The sequence below is a fragment of the Phyllostomus discolor genome, chromosome 5, assembly GCF_004126475.2.
Source record: "Phyllostomus discolor isolate MPI-MPIP mPhyDis1 chromosome 5, mPhyDis1.pri.v3, whole genome shotgun sequence".
In the NCBI taxonomy this organism is placed as follows: domain Eukaryota; kingdom Metazoa; phylum Chordata; class Mammalia; order Chiroptera; family Phyllostomidae; genus Phyllostomus; species Phyllostomus discolor.
In genome coordinates, this window is record NC_040907.2 from 86624268 (window position 1) to 86642073 (window position 17806).

General features: G+C 40.5%; 1 protein-coding gene across 2 annotated transcripts; it reads right to left on the minus strand.

The window, feature by feature from the left end:
* Positions 1-636: 636 nt before the first annotated feature.
* Positions 637-14268, minus strand: RPP40 (ribonuclease P/MRP subunit p40). Of its 2 annotated transcripts, none has more exons than XM_028512210.2 (8): positions 14073-14268; positions 12163-12307; positions 10655-10723; positions 9951-10046; positions 9147-9272; positions 5234-5432; positions 4974-5108; positions 637-3623 (listed from the first exon to the last, which is right to left on the minus strand). In XM_028512210.2, the coding sequence occupies exons 1-8, from the start codon at positions 14193-14195 to the stop codon at positions 3425-3427; spliced, it is 1092 nt and encodes a 363-aa protein (XP_028368011.1). In that variant the 5' UTR covers positions 14196-14268; the 3' UTR covers positions 637-3424. The 2 variants fall into 2 exon arrangements, with proteins under 2 accessions (XP_028368011.1, XP_035882410.1); XM_036026517.1 differs by lacking the exon at positions 637-3623 and adding an exon at positions 4435-4856.
* Between the last annotated feature and the right edge of the window lie 3538 nt (positions 14269-17806).

Below are 17806 nucleotides of genomic sequence, written 5' to 3' on the forward strand. Positions count from 1 at the left end.
ACATTTTGTATGATGAATCCTTTTGAATTTATTGTTTTTTAATGGGCCATCACATTGGCTATCCTCATAAATGTTTCATGTGCACTTAAGAAAAATTCATATTCTGGCCCTGGCTGGCATAGCTCAGTGGATTGAGCGCGGGCTGTGAACCAAAGTGTTGCAGGTTCGATTCCCAGCCAGGGTACATGCCTGGGTTGCAGGCCATAACCCCCAGCAACTGCACAATGATGTTTCTCTCTATCTCCTTCCCTTCTCTAAAAATAAATAAATAAAATCTTAAAAAAGAGAACAATTCATATTCTGCTCTGGTAGGGTGGAATGCTCTATAAATATCAGGTTATATGGATTGATATTGTCATTAAGGTTTACTGTATCTTTGCTCATTTTCTAGCAACTTGTTCCATCAACTAGAGATATCAATATCTCTAATAATTTATCAGTGTATTTCCCCTTGAAGTTCTATTAGTTTTAGTATCATGTGTTTTGAAGTGTTATTAAGTGCAAAAACACTTAGGGTTATGTCACTTTATATTCACTGGTGTTACCAATATGAAATGACTTTTTTAAATCCCTGATAATATTCTTCACTCTGAAATCTATTTTGATGTTAATATAACCACTCCAGTTTTTGTTTTTACTAGTGTTAGAATGGTATATCTTTTTCCATCGTTTTACTTTTAACATTTGTACACTTCATGAAGGCAGAATATACTTAGGTCTTTTCCCTTTAATCCAATCTGACAATCTCTGCCTTTTAATTGAGGTGTTTACTGTATTTAATGTGATTATTGATATGGTGAGTTTTGATATTTACTTTTTATTTTCTATTGATCCCATCTATTTTCAATTCTTTTACCTCTTCTGTCATTTTTCTGGGTTAATCTAATCCATTTTAAAATTCCATTTTACCTGTTAGTTTAATAACTACAATTATTTGTTTTGTTAGTTTAGTGATTGTTTTAGGACTTACTATATCTAAAATTTATCAGTCTATATTCCAATGATAATATATCATTTCATGTATAATACAAGAAACTCACAAGTGTTATACTTCTTCCCTTCTAGTCTTTAAGCTATTATTGTCATCCATTGTACTTACATACAAGTATATTATAAAGTCCACAATATATTGTTATGATTGCTTAAACAATGGTATTTTAAAGAGGTTTGAATAACTCATACATTTACCCATATTGTTACTATTTCTAGTGTTCTTCATTCCTGTTTAGATCCAGATTTCTATCTGGTATTATTTTCCTTTTGCCTGCAGAATATCCTTTAACTTTTCTTGTGATGCCTGGTCTTCTGGTAAAGTCCTTCAGCTTTTCCAAGTTTGAAACATCTTTATTTCCTAATCTATTATTTTCTTTTTTTTCAGTGGTGTTCAGTGTACTATTAAGCCAATCCATTAAACTTTCAATTACAGTATTTTTCACTCCTAGATTTCCATTTAATACTTTCCCAATCTGCTTGGTTATTTTTACACATGATCTTCAATCCCCCTTATTTCTTTAATTATACAACAGCCCTGGCTGGTGTAGCTCAGTGGGTTGAGCACTGGCCTGAGAACCAAAAGGTCACTGATGTGATCCCTGGTCAGGTGAGTTGCAGGCCAGGTTCCCAGCTGGTAGTGTGTGAGAGGCAACTGACCGATGTATCTCTCATACATCAATTCCTTCTCCTTCTTTCTCCTTCCCCTCTCTCTAAAAATAAACAAAAAATCTTAAAAAATAGCATACTTTTTATGTTTGATAACCTAAATATTTTGTCTTTGTAGGCCTGCTTCTTCTGTCCAACACTTTTGCTTGCCTATTTTACCTGTCTGTGATTATGAACTAACATTCCTTGTAACTATTTCTGAGTCCCTCTGAAGATAATCTGTTTTGCTTTTGCCTGTCACCTGGAAAGCACTAAAAACTTTCTATCACTTTAAATTTCTGGTTTGAGGTACAAATAAACACCGGGACTTAAGTTCACTGACACCACCTTGAAGTTTGCCCACGGCTACTTCCAGGTGGTGGGAGAAGAAAGCATTCACGGGACCATGTAAAGACCAAACTGCAAAGGAAGAAGGAGCTTAATGTCAAGAACAGTTTGTGCCATTGTGGGATCTCAACACAAATTATTTTCTAGTGGAAAAATAAATTTATAACCTGAGACATTATTTTCAGACTACCCAGGTTGTGTGAATAAACCAGCTAAGGGCTGCCTGTGGTTATACATATATCCTCTCAGAGAAGTTTGCTCCCAGAAAGGCAATCTTCCTTGCTGTCCTGGGGGACAGGAGAGGTGAGGGGGAGGCAGACAGGTTTATTTATGGTTCATCCTTACTCTGTCCTTTTGGGGTTTCAACTCTGAGCTCTCCTATTAGCATGCCCACTTAGGCAAGCCCTCAGCTTTGTTTGCTATTCTATTGCCCCTGCCCCCACACCAGGCTGAGAAAAGCAAAATTGGATCTGACATTTCACAAATATCCTAAAGGTGAAAAGTGGCATCAGCACCTTCATTACATCTTTGAGTTTCTATTTCCATGAAATTTTTTTATCCATATTTTTTGGACTATAAGATGAACTCCCCCCACCCCCAAATTTGGAAGGAATAATGGTTGTTAATGCTGCTGTCGAGTTCTGTTTACATTTACATTGGTGAAATATTATGTTAATTTTGTTATTAAATATTTTACCACATTTTTTGCTTCAAAATTTTTTTTCCTATTTTCCTCCTCAAAAACCCAGTTGCATCTTTTGGTCCAAAAAATATGGTAATTTAGCCTTTTAGAAGTGTTTATTTGCAGCTCATTGATACATTTTAAATAATGGTTTTTGCTATATATTCCAGAGTTTTTGTTGTTTTCAGCTAGTCCTTACCAGCCATACAGCTGGGGAAAAAATTCTCTCAACTTGGTCTTTAACAACATACAGTATTTAAATACCCGTCCTGATCCAGAGGCAGGACAGTGAGAACAGCTAAGAAAGCAGCAGACAGGAGATCAAGTCCTACGGTCCATAAGCAACGTGACCTCAGCAGCTTATTTATACTCTGCCTGTTTCCTCACATGATTGATGTGAAAACTAAATGAGGTAATACATGCACAACACTTGAAGTGGGGACTGGCTCTTATTATCATATAAAAAAGCTGCAATCATGTACCTGAGTAAAAGCATACATCTTACCAAATGATTCCATAACCCCTGATCCCTGGCTCACTCTACCATGCAGTAAGTCATATGCTGACACCGACAAGGAGAAACAACTCTGAGGTGATCGCCAGACAGGCCCCACTGCAGTCCAGGATGGGCCCCATCCGGAGCAGGATGCTTATCTAAGATATGTCATTATCATATAAGTCTCAGAGAACACTCAGTCCTTTTACCACTAAGAAATCTGAAAAGTATAAACAAACATGATTATAAATTTTGTATTCTTATGGTGGACAGTCATCATTTGCCCCAACAGCCATCTGAAGCCAATAGTCCTGATTATTAAAAATCACAAAGTTGTATAAATGTTCTCCTCCTTTTTGAAAACCATGCTCATTTTCTCTCCATGAAACAGGACTGTCTGCAAAGCCTTGAACCGTCAACGTAACCCAAGGAGCTAACTTTGGCTCATTGAAGTAGTGGCTGAAAAAGAAAGAGAATTCTTATAAACAGGAAGAATTAGGAATGTTCACTTTTTTTTAACTTATTCAGGATAAGTGATATTTCTGATGTTCCAACGGAGCTTAGACCTTAATTTATATTTATAAAAATTAGGAGATGCAAATTAAATTCCTGATACTATATTATAAATTCCATAAAGGTTAATCAATATACAATGCACAAAACAAAGTTCAACTTTTTCTACCTCCACTGTAGAAAATCATGTAAGATTCAAAGAATAAGAGCCCTGGCTGGCGTAGCTCAGTGGATTGCAGCACGGGCTGCGAACCAAACCATAGCAGGTTCGATTCCCACTCAGGGCACATGCCTGGGTTGCAGGCCACAGCCCCCAGCAACTGCACATTGATGTTTCTCTCTCTCTCTTTCTCTCTCCCTTCCCTCTCTAAAAATAAATAAATAATCTTAAAAAAAAAAAAAAAACACACACAAAAAAACAAGAAAACCCCCAAAGTGTGTAAGAATAGCTTCTCTCCCTTTAACTGCTGTTTTTAAAGTCTTTGTTAACTGAAACACTGCAGCATAATTTATCAGATTCTAAAAATTAAGTCTTCTTATTGAAGAAAATCAAAGTACTAAACTAATAAATATGAAAAAGAATGCTGGGTTTAAAAAAGAAAACCCTCAAGACTGTAATCTTAGACATTTTCAAAGTGAAGACTGAGACGACATACTCACTTTATAAACTTTTCAGTATGGAATTTGAGTTTCCTGACATCAGAGACAATGTAGCCCTTACTTATTTAATACCTCCCCCCCAAAACAAGCAAGCAAGCAAACAAACAAACAAACAAACAAAAAACCAAATACTATTTTACACAATCCTTGGCATATTACTGATGCCCAGTGATTCACAAATTGTCAGAGCTGGAAATGATCTTAGACATCATTTGAATTGGTCAAATCCTTTTTTGTATCCTATTTCAAAGTGAGACATTTTGCAGAACTCCAATATTTAAAGCAGAACATGTCTTTCCTAGAGTATTGCTATTTTCTCAGGTGATACTGTAACTTAAACGGCACCAAAATGATCCCGGGAGCAGAACAAGAAAAATGAACAGTTTGTTTTCAAGAAGCACAGTTAAGCTCTGCTGTTTGTCTTTCCATAAGGACAAGAACATGGCAATAGAATTTTCCTATCACGACGGATAATTATGTCATTTAAGATGATAATGTTACCATACTGTGAGCCCAAGCCTAGAATAAAAAGGGAAATGTTTGTGACAGGACGCTGAAATTTGGAATAGGAGCACTGCTCCTAAAATGTCATGTTGGCAGAGATAAGCAAGATGAAAAAGGCAAACATGTTCATACCACAGCTGTTCCAACAGGAGACATATCTTCTCTGGAAGTATGAAACCAGTGATCGTACATAAAGACGCTTTTGCCATCAGTGTGCTTGGCTGAGGACAGCAATAAGTTGATATGAAATTACTAGGCTCATTATTTCTGTCACAAAAAAAGAGAGAAAACACATCTATATCCATCACATGATCACTTTCAAAATATATATTAAGCCCCTATTCAAAACAAGAAGCCAGAGCCCTGTGAGACCCCGGGGCCCTTGTACGCACAGGTCAGCGTTACTGAAGACAGCACCCAGCCAGTCGAACAGCTCCCTGGCACTGCAGGCCACCTCCAGCTTGCCTCTGAGCTCGCTGCTCTGCAGCACTGGGCACTGCAGATCTGTCACCATGCTCACTGCTATTTTTGGCTGATGCTCCTGAATTCCATAATTGGAAAAGTAGGACATCATCGTTGATTCTTCCATACCTTAAAACAAATCATATATGGCCACTTGAATATTATAAACAAGTTCCATAAATCCCTAAAACTAACCCATCCCATCTGAGAGTTATGGGACACAGGTAGGATTAAGATAGAAGGAAGTTGTGCAAAGCTATATTCAAATTAAAATAATTTAAATTGCTTTCAGTTCCTTGTGCCAAAGTTCTGCAAACATTCCTCTTCTTTCACACTTTCTTCAGAAAAGCATAACACTTCCAGATTCAACTTATACAAATTTCATCATTTGCTGTAATAAGAAAATTTCAACTTAAATAAGACTGAAAGCATTGCTTATGTACAAACAAGTGAATTCTACAGAAAAAGGAACATATTTCCACAATCTCTATAAAAGAAAGAGAAGAGGAACTAAATGATGATAGAATCACATTCAACCTTGTCTCTGAATCCAGTAATTCAGTGTATCTTCAAGGATTTTCCAACAGCCTTGGAAGACAGAAAGAGTGGCCCCATCCAGAGCAAATGGCAGGCTTTTTTACTGTTCAGTCTGAAGGAAATAATGTCTCCCTTCCTCCAGGGCAAAGATCAGCAGGCTTACTGCCCAATATAAAAGATTTGAGTTCCTTAAGCTCCAGTCTCCTTTCCTGCAACACGTATGTGCCAGTATCACTTGGCCCACTGTGTCTCTCCATGTAGGAATTAGCACTTGGTGGACTGGTGCAAATGCTGATACTATAGCCACTGATACTGTTTTCAATAATAAAGTTCTCTGTCTCTGACCAATATCTTATGCCAGCATCCGTGAGACTGTGCAGGCTAACTTCTTAGCTTACAAGAGGGTAAAATCACAGAACTTTCATAGTTCCTAACAATCCCTTAAAATAATTAGGAATCTTAGAAACACAGAGTCCTCCAGAACCCAATGCATAGATGGCCTTCAATGAAGACTTCACGTGACGGAGACTTCCGCCAAGATGGAAGCATAGGTAGACACACTGTGCCTCCTTGCACAACCAAGACAGGGACAACAACAATTTAGAAACAGAGTAACAACCAAAACCGACAGAAAATTGATCTGAATGGAAGTCAGACAACCAAGAAAATAGACGCATTCATCCAGACCGGTAGGAGGGGTGGAGTCGGGCAGCCGGGTGCCAGTCCCAGTGAGGAGAGCGGAGAGTGTTGGGACCGGGCACGTGAGACATCTGGGGTGTGCAAGACTGCAGCAGGTGGACCCTAAACTCTCAAGCGGCAGCTAGCAGACCCCAGCCTAGGGGTGGCAACTGGCAGACCCAGCAAGGCAGCGATTGTGAAGTAAGGCACTACATGCAGCCCACGGTCCCAGTGCTGGGAAATAGAGCCTCAGGACACTGATTGAAAACACCTGTGGGGGTTGAGGTGCAGGGAGAGACTCCCAGCCTCACAGGAGAGGTCCTTGGAGGGTCCCACAGGGTGCACAAGCCTACCCACAACAGAATTGTCACCAGAGGGGACCAGTTTGCTTGGGGGAAGCAGCAGAAGGGACTGAGGTCCGAAGGAAAGCAAAGCAAGCACCATTGTTCCCTCCCAGACCCCGCCCCCACATATAGCATCACAACCCAACAACTGGGGTGCCCCGCCCTGGTGAACACCTAAGGCTATGCCCCTCAGGTGTAACAGGCGCAACCAGACCAAAGCGGGGGAGATGGCTCAAACAGAATTGAAAGCCTCACAACCAGTACTTTTAAGCGACCAAGAGATAGCCAACCTATCAGATGCACAGTTCAAAGCACTGGTGATCAGTATGCTCACAGAATTGGTTGAATTTGGTCGCAAATTAGATGGAAAAATCAAGGATATGCTAAGTGAAATAAAGGAAAATGTACAGGGAACCAACAGTGATGGGAAGGGAACTGGGACTCATATCAATGGTGTGGACCAGAAGGAAGAAAAAAACATACAATCAGGAAAGAATGAAGAAATAAGAATTCAAAAAAATGAGGAGAGGCTCAGGAACCTCCAGGATATCTTTAAATGATTCAACATCCAAATTATAAGGGTACCAGAAGGAGAAGAGGAAGACCAACAAGTGGAAAACTTATTTGAACAAATAATAAAGGAGAACTTCCCCATTCTGGCAAAGGAAATAGACTTTCAGGAAGTCCAAGAAGCTCAGAGAGTCCCAAAGAAGTTGGACCCAAGAAGGAACACACCAAGGCACATCATAATTACATTAGTCGAGGTAAAAATGAAGGAGAGGATCCTAGAAGCAGCAAGAGACAAGGAGACAGTTACCTACAAAGGAGTTCCCATCAGACTGTGAGCTGATTTCTCAAAAGAGACCTTGCAGGCAAGGAGGGGCTGGAAAGAAGTATTCGAAGTCATGAAAGGCAAGGACCTACATCCAAGATTGCTCTACCCAGCAAAGCTTTCATTTAGCATGGAAGGGCAGATAAAGTGCTTCTCAGATAAGGTCAAGTTAAAGGAGTTCATCATCACCAAGCCCTTATTATATGAAATGTTAAAGGGACTAATCTAAGAAAAAGAAGATAAAAAACATGTATAGTAAAATGATAGCAAACTCACAATTATTAACAACCACACCTAAAACAAAAACAAAAAGAAACTTAGCAAACAACTAGAAGAGGAACAGAACCACAGAAATGGAGATCACATGGAGGGTTAGCAACAAGGGAGTGGGAGTAGGAGAGGGGGGGAAAAGGTACAGAGAATAAGTAGCATAGATGGTAGGTAGAAAATAGACAGGGGGAGGGCAAGAATAGTATGGGAAATGTAGAAGCTAAAGAACTTATGACACGTGGACATGAACTAAAGGGGGGGGATGTGGGTGGGAGCAGGTGTGCAGGGTGGAGGGGAATGAAGGGGGAAATCAGGACAATTGTAATAGTATAATCAATAAAATATATTAAAAAAAGAACTTTCAGTAGAAAAAAATAAAAAATAAATAAAAAAGGACTTCACGTGACTGAAATGACAGCCTGTCTCTTTGTCCTCTGGTATCTCTACCACAAGTATAAGGAGAAGCACTGAAGTATTACAGACCTTGGACTCACACAGGCAACCTCGGGGCATCCAAGGACCAAAAACTTCCCATAAGGGGCAGAGAGGTGGGCATGTTTCCACAATGGACCTGTGTGTTCCCTATTTTCCAAAAGAGTGGACCTCACTATCAGAATTGTGGTGATCTGATTCATTATATCTTGTGATGGGCCAAAAACGCACTATTAAAATGGGGCATGGCAAACATAAATAGATTAATATGTTTGGTGACCATCCAATTCTGAATTAAATTTATTGTCCTAATCAATTAAAACTTGCAACAAATTTAACCTAACCTCTAATGGCATGCCTATTACTGTGCAATAATAAATAAGCAGTTTGTATATATAACTCTGACTAGTGTTATTTTAAAACATTACAGCCAAGGCTGTTAGAGATAAGCTGGAGGCAGGAAGGGGAGAAACAGATAACGGTTAGCTGCTCAGCAGCCACTCTCAAGATCTCTGGATCTACATATAACCCAAGGAGATGGAGACAGATGGCTGCCTGCACAGATTATCCTGAACTACGGTTCTGGGGGATGAGAGGGGCCGAAGCAGCTTTCTTAATAACGTTTATACATTTAGGTATATAATATCCCCGACTAAAGGGATGAAATCACCACTGATTCCCCATTACTCCCCTTTAATTAACAATTAGATTTCAAAACCAATGTATTATTTCATAATTTATTCTCCATACCTGTAGGATGCCAAGCCAAAAGAAAATTGAATTTCAATGGCTTCTTCTCTTTGAAGGACCAAGATATTCTTTTATACTTCTTAGAATCCAGGTTAAAGGATAAGTCCATCAGATCAATGGAAATAACTTAAAAAATGGAAAGAAGAATAAATATTTCATTCATATGTAGCTGGATTACACTGTGGAAAAAGTACTGTTATTCAAAAAAACAGAACTTTTGGAAACTTTATGGATAGTAAAAATTATTTCATTCTTCTTATACTGTTTGTTTTACCAAATCAAAACTCTGCCTTTAATGGGCATTTCTAGCACTGAGAGCTAAAAACAGGTGTTTTTAATTCATACTTTTCCTAGGTCAAAGACCAAGGACAGAGTCAACTCTAATCTCCCTCTGGATGTGGCTACCTTTGCTACTGATACCCAAGCCAGACACTGCCAGCAGAAGTAGGTTTTTACTAGCAACCACGAAGACTTAGGCAGATCAAAGGAAATCTTTATTAAGAACAAGTTGTGGACTCTTACCTTGGGTTTGCTACTTTGAATTTTTGACCCAAAACATATACCTAATGGACCATGCCAATTCTATGATCTTTTAAGATGCAGCCTACAGCTGAAAAGAAATGGCATTATTTTATCCTACCTGAAGCCCAACTGAGAGCTCTCTGAGTCAGAAGCTTTAAAGACAAGAAAAACCCATACTTTTTCTGAACGAAAAAAACAGAAGCAATTCAAACATTTAAATTTAAATTGTCGTGAGAAGATTACCACCTTGTTAGAAACTGATGGAGAAAATATAATACTTACTAAATTTCATTATTTTTCTACCAGAATAACGAGATGGATGACCTTGAAGTCCAGTTTCTTCATAAGTGTCTTTATCAAGTGATAAAATTAATTTCCCTATAAATCAAATAATTCCCATAAAGGAAATGTCAAAATATGATATGTCTATGACTAAGAGAAAGCAAGGCAAATTGAGTAGTTAGGTATCAGTGCAATAAATTGCATAAAAGGATTTTACTTAAAATATAAGAATATTATTTGTACATACAGACATCTTATTTATAATACAAGGCTATTGTTTATACACTATACATACAAGGATATTAATTATAATAATGCAAGTATGAAGAAGGAATGAACAAGTCATTGTATACCTCTTTCTTGGAATACCTTCAAAACATTAAAAATAGTACTTTAGAACAATACACACTGATATGGAAAGCTATCTATGATATATGGTTGGGAAAAAAGCAAACTTAGAAACAATGTAATATAACTCATGTTTAAAAAGAAGTGCCTTTACATATGTTTATAAATTCACAGAAAATGTCTGGAAGAATGAACACAACCTATTAACAACAGTTCCTTCTCTTAGGAGAGTTTAGAAGAAGGGGGATGGAAAGGGGACCTTCACTTTATATACATCTGTATGCTTTGACCTTTTTTTTTACAGCATGCACTTCATTTTTAATTGAAGAAAGAAGAAAAAATGAATCAGTTGTTACCATTTGGCAGCAGAGCAACAGTATTATCTTCATCGATATTTGTATTGTATGTCAGTGCACAGCACGAACCTGTAAGAGAAAGCCCAGAAGAGAAATTAAGAGAAAAAAAATCACACTTGCAAAATACTAGTGGATTATTTTTACATGATAATAAATCTTCAAGATTGCTGCTCTAGGTCACTCAAAAAACCTAAAACCTGCCACTGTTAACCTGGAGGACATGAAAAGCCACACACAGTCAGTTAATCCCCTGTCCAAGACCTGTTTGTGCAAGCTATCATCAGGCAGAAAGTGGACTAAGGATGGAATGTGTGTCCTTGGGGATGCTGGCAGAGAGGCACAAAATGGAATATTAAGTAAGTGTTACACACCTGAGAAGCAGAGTTCCAGGATGAGATTCAAAATGTGCCAGGAACTTGTATGAAGTTAAAGCTACTCAATCTCTCCCAGCCTCAATTTCCTTACCTGTAAAACGGAGATCACAAGCCTACTGCATAGAGCACAGGTAGCAAACACAAGGCCTGTAGGCCGAATCTGGCCTCCACCTTGTTTTATCCAGCCTAGCACCTTATTTCTACCTGGCGGCAGTGCCGAACTCTCACTTAACAGTTACGGAGTAGTTACATTTATACAGTCCTAAAATTACATTAGGCCCTTGGAAGGCAACCATGAGGCTGATGTGGACCCTGGTGAAAATGAGTTTGACACCCCTGGCATAGAGTTATTGCAAGGGTTTAAATTGGATAAGATATATAACAGTGCCTACTATAGCTAGTGCCCATACTATTAACAAAGTAGGATCAAGCTTTGAAACAGATGAAAGGAATAATGTTGATGAGACCAAAGACAAAACATTCAGCTTCATAAGCATCCCCAGCAACATCAGAATGAGAGGAGCTCCAAGTAACTAGGATTCTTTACAGCTCTACTGGAGAGGACAAACAAGGGTCCTATAAGATTAAGTAAGTGGCTTACTTATAAGTATAGTAACTTATGCAGTGAGGGTGGGATCCCCAAAGACTTTCCAAGAAACAGTTTCGAACAAGTGGCTCCCAGGAAACAACTGGAATAAATCAATCAACCCAGCAGATATTAATAGGAATGAGGAGAGCAGAGGAGGGTGAGAGTTCTAAAATCTAAGATGTCAAACCACGAGTACCCATCTCCGTAAACAGCTGCTGTGTTGCCTCAGGAAATCAACCTTTTGAGGTAGCTGTTGTGCAAACTACTGAGAGCACAGTTCTTTGCAGCCACATATCCAACAACACTATTATCTGAATACATGGATCAAAAGGCTTTCCTCTTCATCAATCCTGTTTTAAGATGAGGGGTACCCTTTTGTTACAGCATCCCCATGCAACACTTGTGGACAAGAGAGTGACGCACACACTTGACCACACAGACTATCTCCATAAGCCCTACTTAAAACAAGAACCCTTGTATTGTAAAGTGATCTAAGTATACTTCCTTATCTTGCCACGTTCACAGACACCACACAGTTTTCTTACCTTTCTTTACAAAGGTATTGATGAATTCTTGTGTAATTAACTCATGAAGAGGTAAATTCTTCACAAAGTAATAGGGTCCAGTTTCTGTAACCAGGTTTTTCAGTTCTTTAGGTAGTATCCCACATTCAGGAATCAGAAATGAAACCTATTGGAATGTGTAATATAAACAGGTCTTGTTTTTCATGTAGATCAACACCCAGGTTTTTAGGGATGATATAACATCATGAAGGCTGCTAATTATTCCTCCACAGATTTCTACAAATTCTCTCTTTTTTTTTAAAGATTTTATTTATTTATTTACTTTTAGAGAGGGAAGGGAGGGAGATAGAGAGAGAGAGACATTAATGTATGGTTGCTGGGGGTTATGGCCTGCAACCCAGGCATGTACCCTGACTGGGAATCGAACCTGCGACACTTTGGTTCGCAGTCCGCACTCAATCCACTGAGCTACGCCAGCCAGGGCTTGATTTCTACAAAACTCTTATAAACTAATTTACCAATCTCATGAAAAGAAAAATATGACAAGTTTTTCATTTCTGCATTCAAGTATACAGTACCAGAAAGAGAATGAGCAAGAAAAGTTTAATGGAAAGGTCTTGTTAATATTTTATCTTTTATAAATAAGCTATATATTTATGTCCTGTCCCTTTTACTACGCTAGTTAAATTTTAGGAAAATATAGGACAATTGTGTATCCCTGTATTTGTTTATCCCAGTACCAGGCTTGAATCAAAGGAATTGTCCCTTAGGACATAAGGAATTTATCCCTCCATAATCAATTATTAAAACTCACTCCGAAGCATAAAGGCTCCTGAATCTTCTACTTTATAAACAGAAAAAATTCTATGGATCAGACCTGGCACTTTAAGGCACATCCTGTCAGTGGTGAGCTTTCCATCCAAAGCAGAGTTGTTAAACCTAACAGTTTCACGCGTGCCCCAAGTGCTCCACACCTTGAAAATCACTCTCCCAAAGACTGAACACCAGTCTGTTCCAAGGATCAGGGTCAGCACTTGGGTCTCTGAAACATTAGCCAATCAGGCCTCAGGGAAGATTAGGAAGATAAAATTGATCAATTTAACGTGTTGAAGGCTTAAATCATTACTATCTTCAAGTTTAATTCTTTGGAGGCGTTGCCATTTAAAATTTGTTGGTGAATACAGTCAACTAGACACTTGACCAAGAATTTGAGTTGTTCTCCCGTACTCTCAGCAAATCCTGGATAAACCAATAATTAACGTCATTGATGCCTCTACTTTCCACATCTGAGAAGAAGGCACTCCACGGGGGTGACATTCTCAAGAAGCAACAGCCAATGTTACCAACCCCTAAAAGCTCTTATGCTTGCCAGCAGGGCCACCACACCAAACTTCTCCCCAAAGCTGCAGAAATAGCGCACTTTGCCTGGGAGACACAGAAAACAGCAGGCAAGCGAAGTAGCAAGTTTCCATAAGCTGTCTAGAAAAGCAAGTGGTTTCCTGGGCGTGGACTCAGCCTGATGCTCTGAAAGACTCACAGGCGGGTGGGACAAGGAATTACGTGCTGGAGAGTGGGTGAGACTCTGACTTCGATATGGAGCAAAAATAAGTTGTAAGCGGCCGGCCGGCAACTACCCTTCGCTTGGATCACGCCCTCCTAACTTTCCACTCCCGCCCGTGCCCCTCTCCCGAATGCACTCCACCTGGGTCGGGGAAGGAACGGGAATAACCCGCCAGCAGTGTTTGGACCAGGCCTGGAGCAAACCGCCCCGCGCCCGGCGTGTCCTGGGAGTTGTAGTCCTGCAGCTCTGCAAACCACTGGCTCCGAACGGTAAAAAGACAACACTTCCCAGCAACCCCGGCGAGGAGACCGCCCAAGCCACCGCGGCTCTCCCAACCCTCTTGGCTCTTGGGCCCAGACAGCCGACTCACTCTGTAGTTGTGATAGTGCGTCTCCACAAGATGCCTGTGGCGCGACTTGTCGTGGCCGAAGTTGGATTTCTCGCAGACCAGCAAGTGCCGGGGTACCTCTCGCAGCCTGCGCAGTGTGGCCATGGCCGTCCCGTACGCAAACCCTCCAGGAGCGCCGCGTGTCCGCCCCGTCCCTTCCACTTGCCCCGCCCCCGTTCCTTGCCCCGCCCCCGTCCCTTGCCCCGCCTCACTTGCTGAGGCCGCTCCCAGGTGGGGGTGGAGCTAACGGGCCAGTGTAGGCTTCTTTGGAACCCCTGAAGAAGCTCATTGATGGACATTTGATACTCGGGTCCTGGGAACCTGGAAATTGCCTTTTGAAAGCCACCTTTCTCGCCAAGCCCTCTATTCCTCTCAGCTGCTGTCTCTTACCATAAATCCTCCCTGTGAGCGCACCCCATGCCCCACCCGTCTTGGTTCTTCACAAAATATTAAGGAAGTTTGCTTAGGAAAGTAGTACACACTTTCTGTTTCCAGCCCTACAATAAGAGGCTTTGGGGACCACTTTTAAGACCTTTTTTACAATATCCTTCTGGAACCTCTTAATAATTTGTTGCTGTTGGTGGTCACAGTGATAATTTATTTTCCACTTAATTTTTCTGACAACTATTACTATGTCACTACACGTTTCTCAGACTGGAGTATGCACAGCCCCAGTTCTGTGCGGAGAGGATGCATGCAGTAGAATATCTGTGGTACAACTTTCTGGAGCACTAACTTTACTGTAAGATTTGGAAGAACCTAAGTTAAATAATTTACATAGTAAGTATTAACAAATTTAAAACTAAGACAAAGCTGGAAAGTCACCTGGCAGTTACTGTCAGTAACTTGTGCTCGAAATGTCAGACTGTCTCCAAGAAAATGCTATGAAAAACCTATTTCTCATTATTTTAAATGGGAAAAATTATAAGGAACAGCAAGTCAATTGCAAAACTCTACCAATTTCCTAAATCACAATATGACATGTAGACATAACTTACAAATATTGTATTAGGGTGTAAAATGCTTAAAACATTGCTTCTTGGTCACTTCACAGTTAAGTAGTAGTGGCCTCTTGGAAAGCAGTGACGTCAGATAAGTGACTAGTGTGATTTTGGTGGCCTACCAATTGTATTTGGAAACTTCTCTACCAAGCAGTTCCATTTAAAATGTTTTATTAAGTTTCTAAGGCTCAATATAAAGTTTATATTTATAAACATCAGCTGAAAATGTGTATTGACAGATAAATACCTGTTATGCATTTTGGGTATTCAAAACTCAGAGGTCTTTCCAGGGAAACATTACTTGAGGATTTGTTCTGTGGAGTTTGCCCATATTACAAAATAGAAAACAAAAATCCCACTTATTTTATAGCTTAAAACTATAGTTTTACCCTGGCTGGTGTGGCTCAGTGGATTGCATCCCAGCCAGAGAACCAAAAGGTCACTGGTATGATTCCCAGTAAGGGCACATGCTTGGGTTGTGGGCCAGGTCCCCAGTTAAGGGTGGGGAGAGGCAAACGATGCATGTATCTTGCACGTTGATGTTTCTCTCCCTCTCTTTCTCCCCACCACTTCCCCTCTCTTGAGAAAGGAAACAAATAAAAATCTTAAAAAACAACAATAACAAAAAAACTGTAGCTTCAAGTATATTTAGGGCTGAGGAGTCCTTTCAGCCTACCTTCCCAGAGTTTTGTGCCTGTACTGATTCCTTGCCAATATCATTCATTCCCCCCTCCCTCCCTGGGCCATTTCTATCAGCATACAAAAACATGCCCTAAGGTACATTAAACAAAAATACCTTGCATTTACCATTGTTTCTCTGCTCCATTAGAGCCACCTGTCCTCATCTTTGCTCCTGGACCCATTCCATTCTAGCTTTCCTCAGCACTACTTTACTGAGAAGTAGTAGTGTTCAAATGCAAAGCAAGTTTCTGTTCTTATCTCACTCAATCTTTTAGTTGCATTTGACACGGAGGCTACATTTGAGCACTTCTTCCTTGCATTCCCTGTATTTTCTTATTTTCTGATGCTCTGGCATCAGGAGTCTTGATAACTAGGAAGAGAACTTCCAGGGTTGTGAGCATGCCTTTCATTTGCAAATTAACCAATCCAGAGCCCACACTCTGCCACACCTCTTCTGCAGGCTGTTACACTCCAGGATAATATCCCCATGCCCTCATTACCCCAAGGCCAGGTACCAGACTACTGGGGATAGCCCCTGTACTCCAGAGTTTACTGAAATTGTTGCAATTAGCTAATCCCAAACCTGCTTAATCTGTTTACCCTGCTTCTCCCATGTCTTTCCAGAGTAAGGTTTTCCCTCACTCCCTCTGCCTCCTGACTGACTCAGGTGACTCTGTGTGGCCTGCTATGCCACCTGTTTCTAGAGAACTGTGAGTAAAAACTTCTTCATGACAGTCATTTCAGTGTCTGCATGCCTCACCATACCTGATTAGAGCAAATCTCTTGGGTAAATTGAATCACTTTTTTCTGGACTTTTGAGACCCACTCCCCTCTCCTGGATTTCCTCCCATCTCTCCTACTTCTCCTCCTTCACTAGATCTCTGGGGATCCTCAGCCCCCTTCTCTTTCCTGTCTGGCCTCTGTTCTCTTTCACAACAGTCTCACAGCTTTCAATACAATGGTCTGCTGAAAAATGCCTGGTTCTCTTCCGTGGGGCAAGCCCCTGGGAGTCATGCTTGACTCTTTTCCCTTCTGCAGTCCCTCGTTGGCTTGCCTGTACCGTGCATCCTGGTTGAAGCCTCTTCTCATTCTCTCCATTCCTACAACCAGTACCAGCCACCATCCTCTCTTTCTGGTCTTCTGCTAAACACAGCCTCCTGACCATCTCCCAGCTTCCTGTCTTACCCCCCTACATTCCACTCTCCACTCAGTATCCAGAGTGATCTCTTGAAAACATGAAAAAGATGATATATGCCACCCACTCCCTACTTAAACCCGCTACTGGTTTCTCACTGCAGTAGTATAAAAGCTTAGATAAACTGGTCCCTGCCTAGCTCTGTGGCCTTGAGGCAGGAAATAGGAAGGAAGAAACTCCAGAGGTGCCCCAGGGCTAAGACAAAGCACATCAATACAGAACAGAGACCCTGTTCTAAGATCAGTTTTTCCAGCTTTCTGGAAAAGCACCGAATCATGGTGAATCATGTTTCTCTGCTCCATTAGAGCCACCTGCTCTCATCTTCGCTCCTGCGCACCTGCGCAGAAAAAACACATTGCAAAGGGCACGTATACAGAGAGGAATGAAGAATCACTGATGTCTTTGCAATCACCCTCATTATGCCTTTTCTTGCAGACAAGGTTTATATAACTGCTGCAAGTCAAGAAACTTATCCAAAGCCTCACAGCTAGCTACTAAGTAACCAGGCTGGGAGTCCATGCCAACTCTGACTGATCCCAGAGTCTACTTACCCCCACCAGACTGCTCTTCCCCTGCAGCTTATCTAGTTGTGCGAGGTTATGGAAAGAGATGCTTCTGAAATCAAAGCAGAAGTCATCTGAGATTTCAGTCCATCTAGTACTGTTTATCATGGGCAAAAACCCTTGAGAAGATTGCTGGAGTGTCTTGGAAAGACTTGAAATAATTTAAGGAAATGGCTGCAGGCTGAATTTAGGAAGTCAAAACCCTAGCAATACAGTTCTTATTTCTAATCACAGGAGAAATTTGAAAACATGTATAATGCACTCAACCAGTTTGCA

Bases quoted from the DNA above. Each gene is read 5' to 3' on its own strand.
- RPP40 (XM_028512210.2), bottom strand. From the start codon at position 14,195: ATGGCCACACTGCGCAGGCTGCGAGAGGTACCCCGGCACTTGCTGGTC. The intron at 5,433-9,146 runs GTATGGAGAATA...ATTTGTTTTAAG, and splicing joins TTTGGCTTGGCATCCTACAG to GTATGGAAGAATCAACGATG. The intron at 5,109-5,233 runs GTGCGTACAAGG...TTTTTGTGACAG, and splicing joins GTCTTCAGTAACGCTGACCT to AAATAATGAGCCTAGTAATT.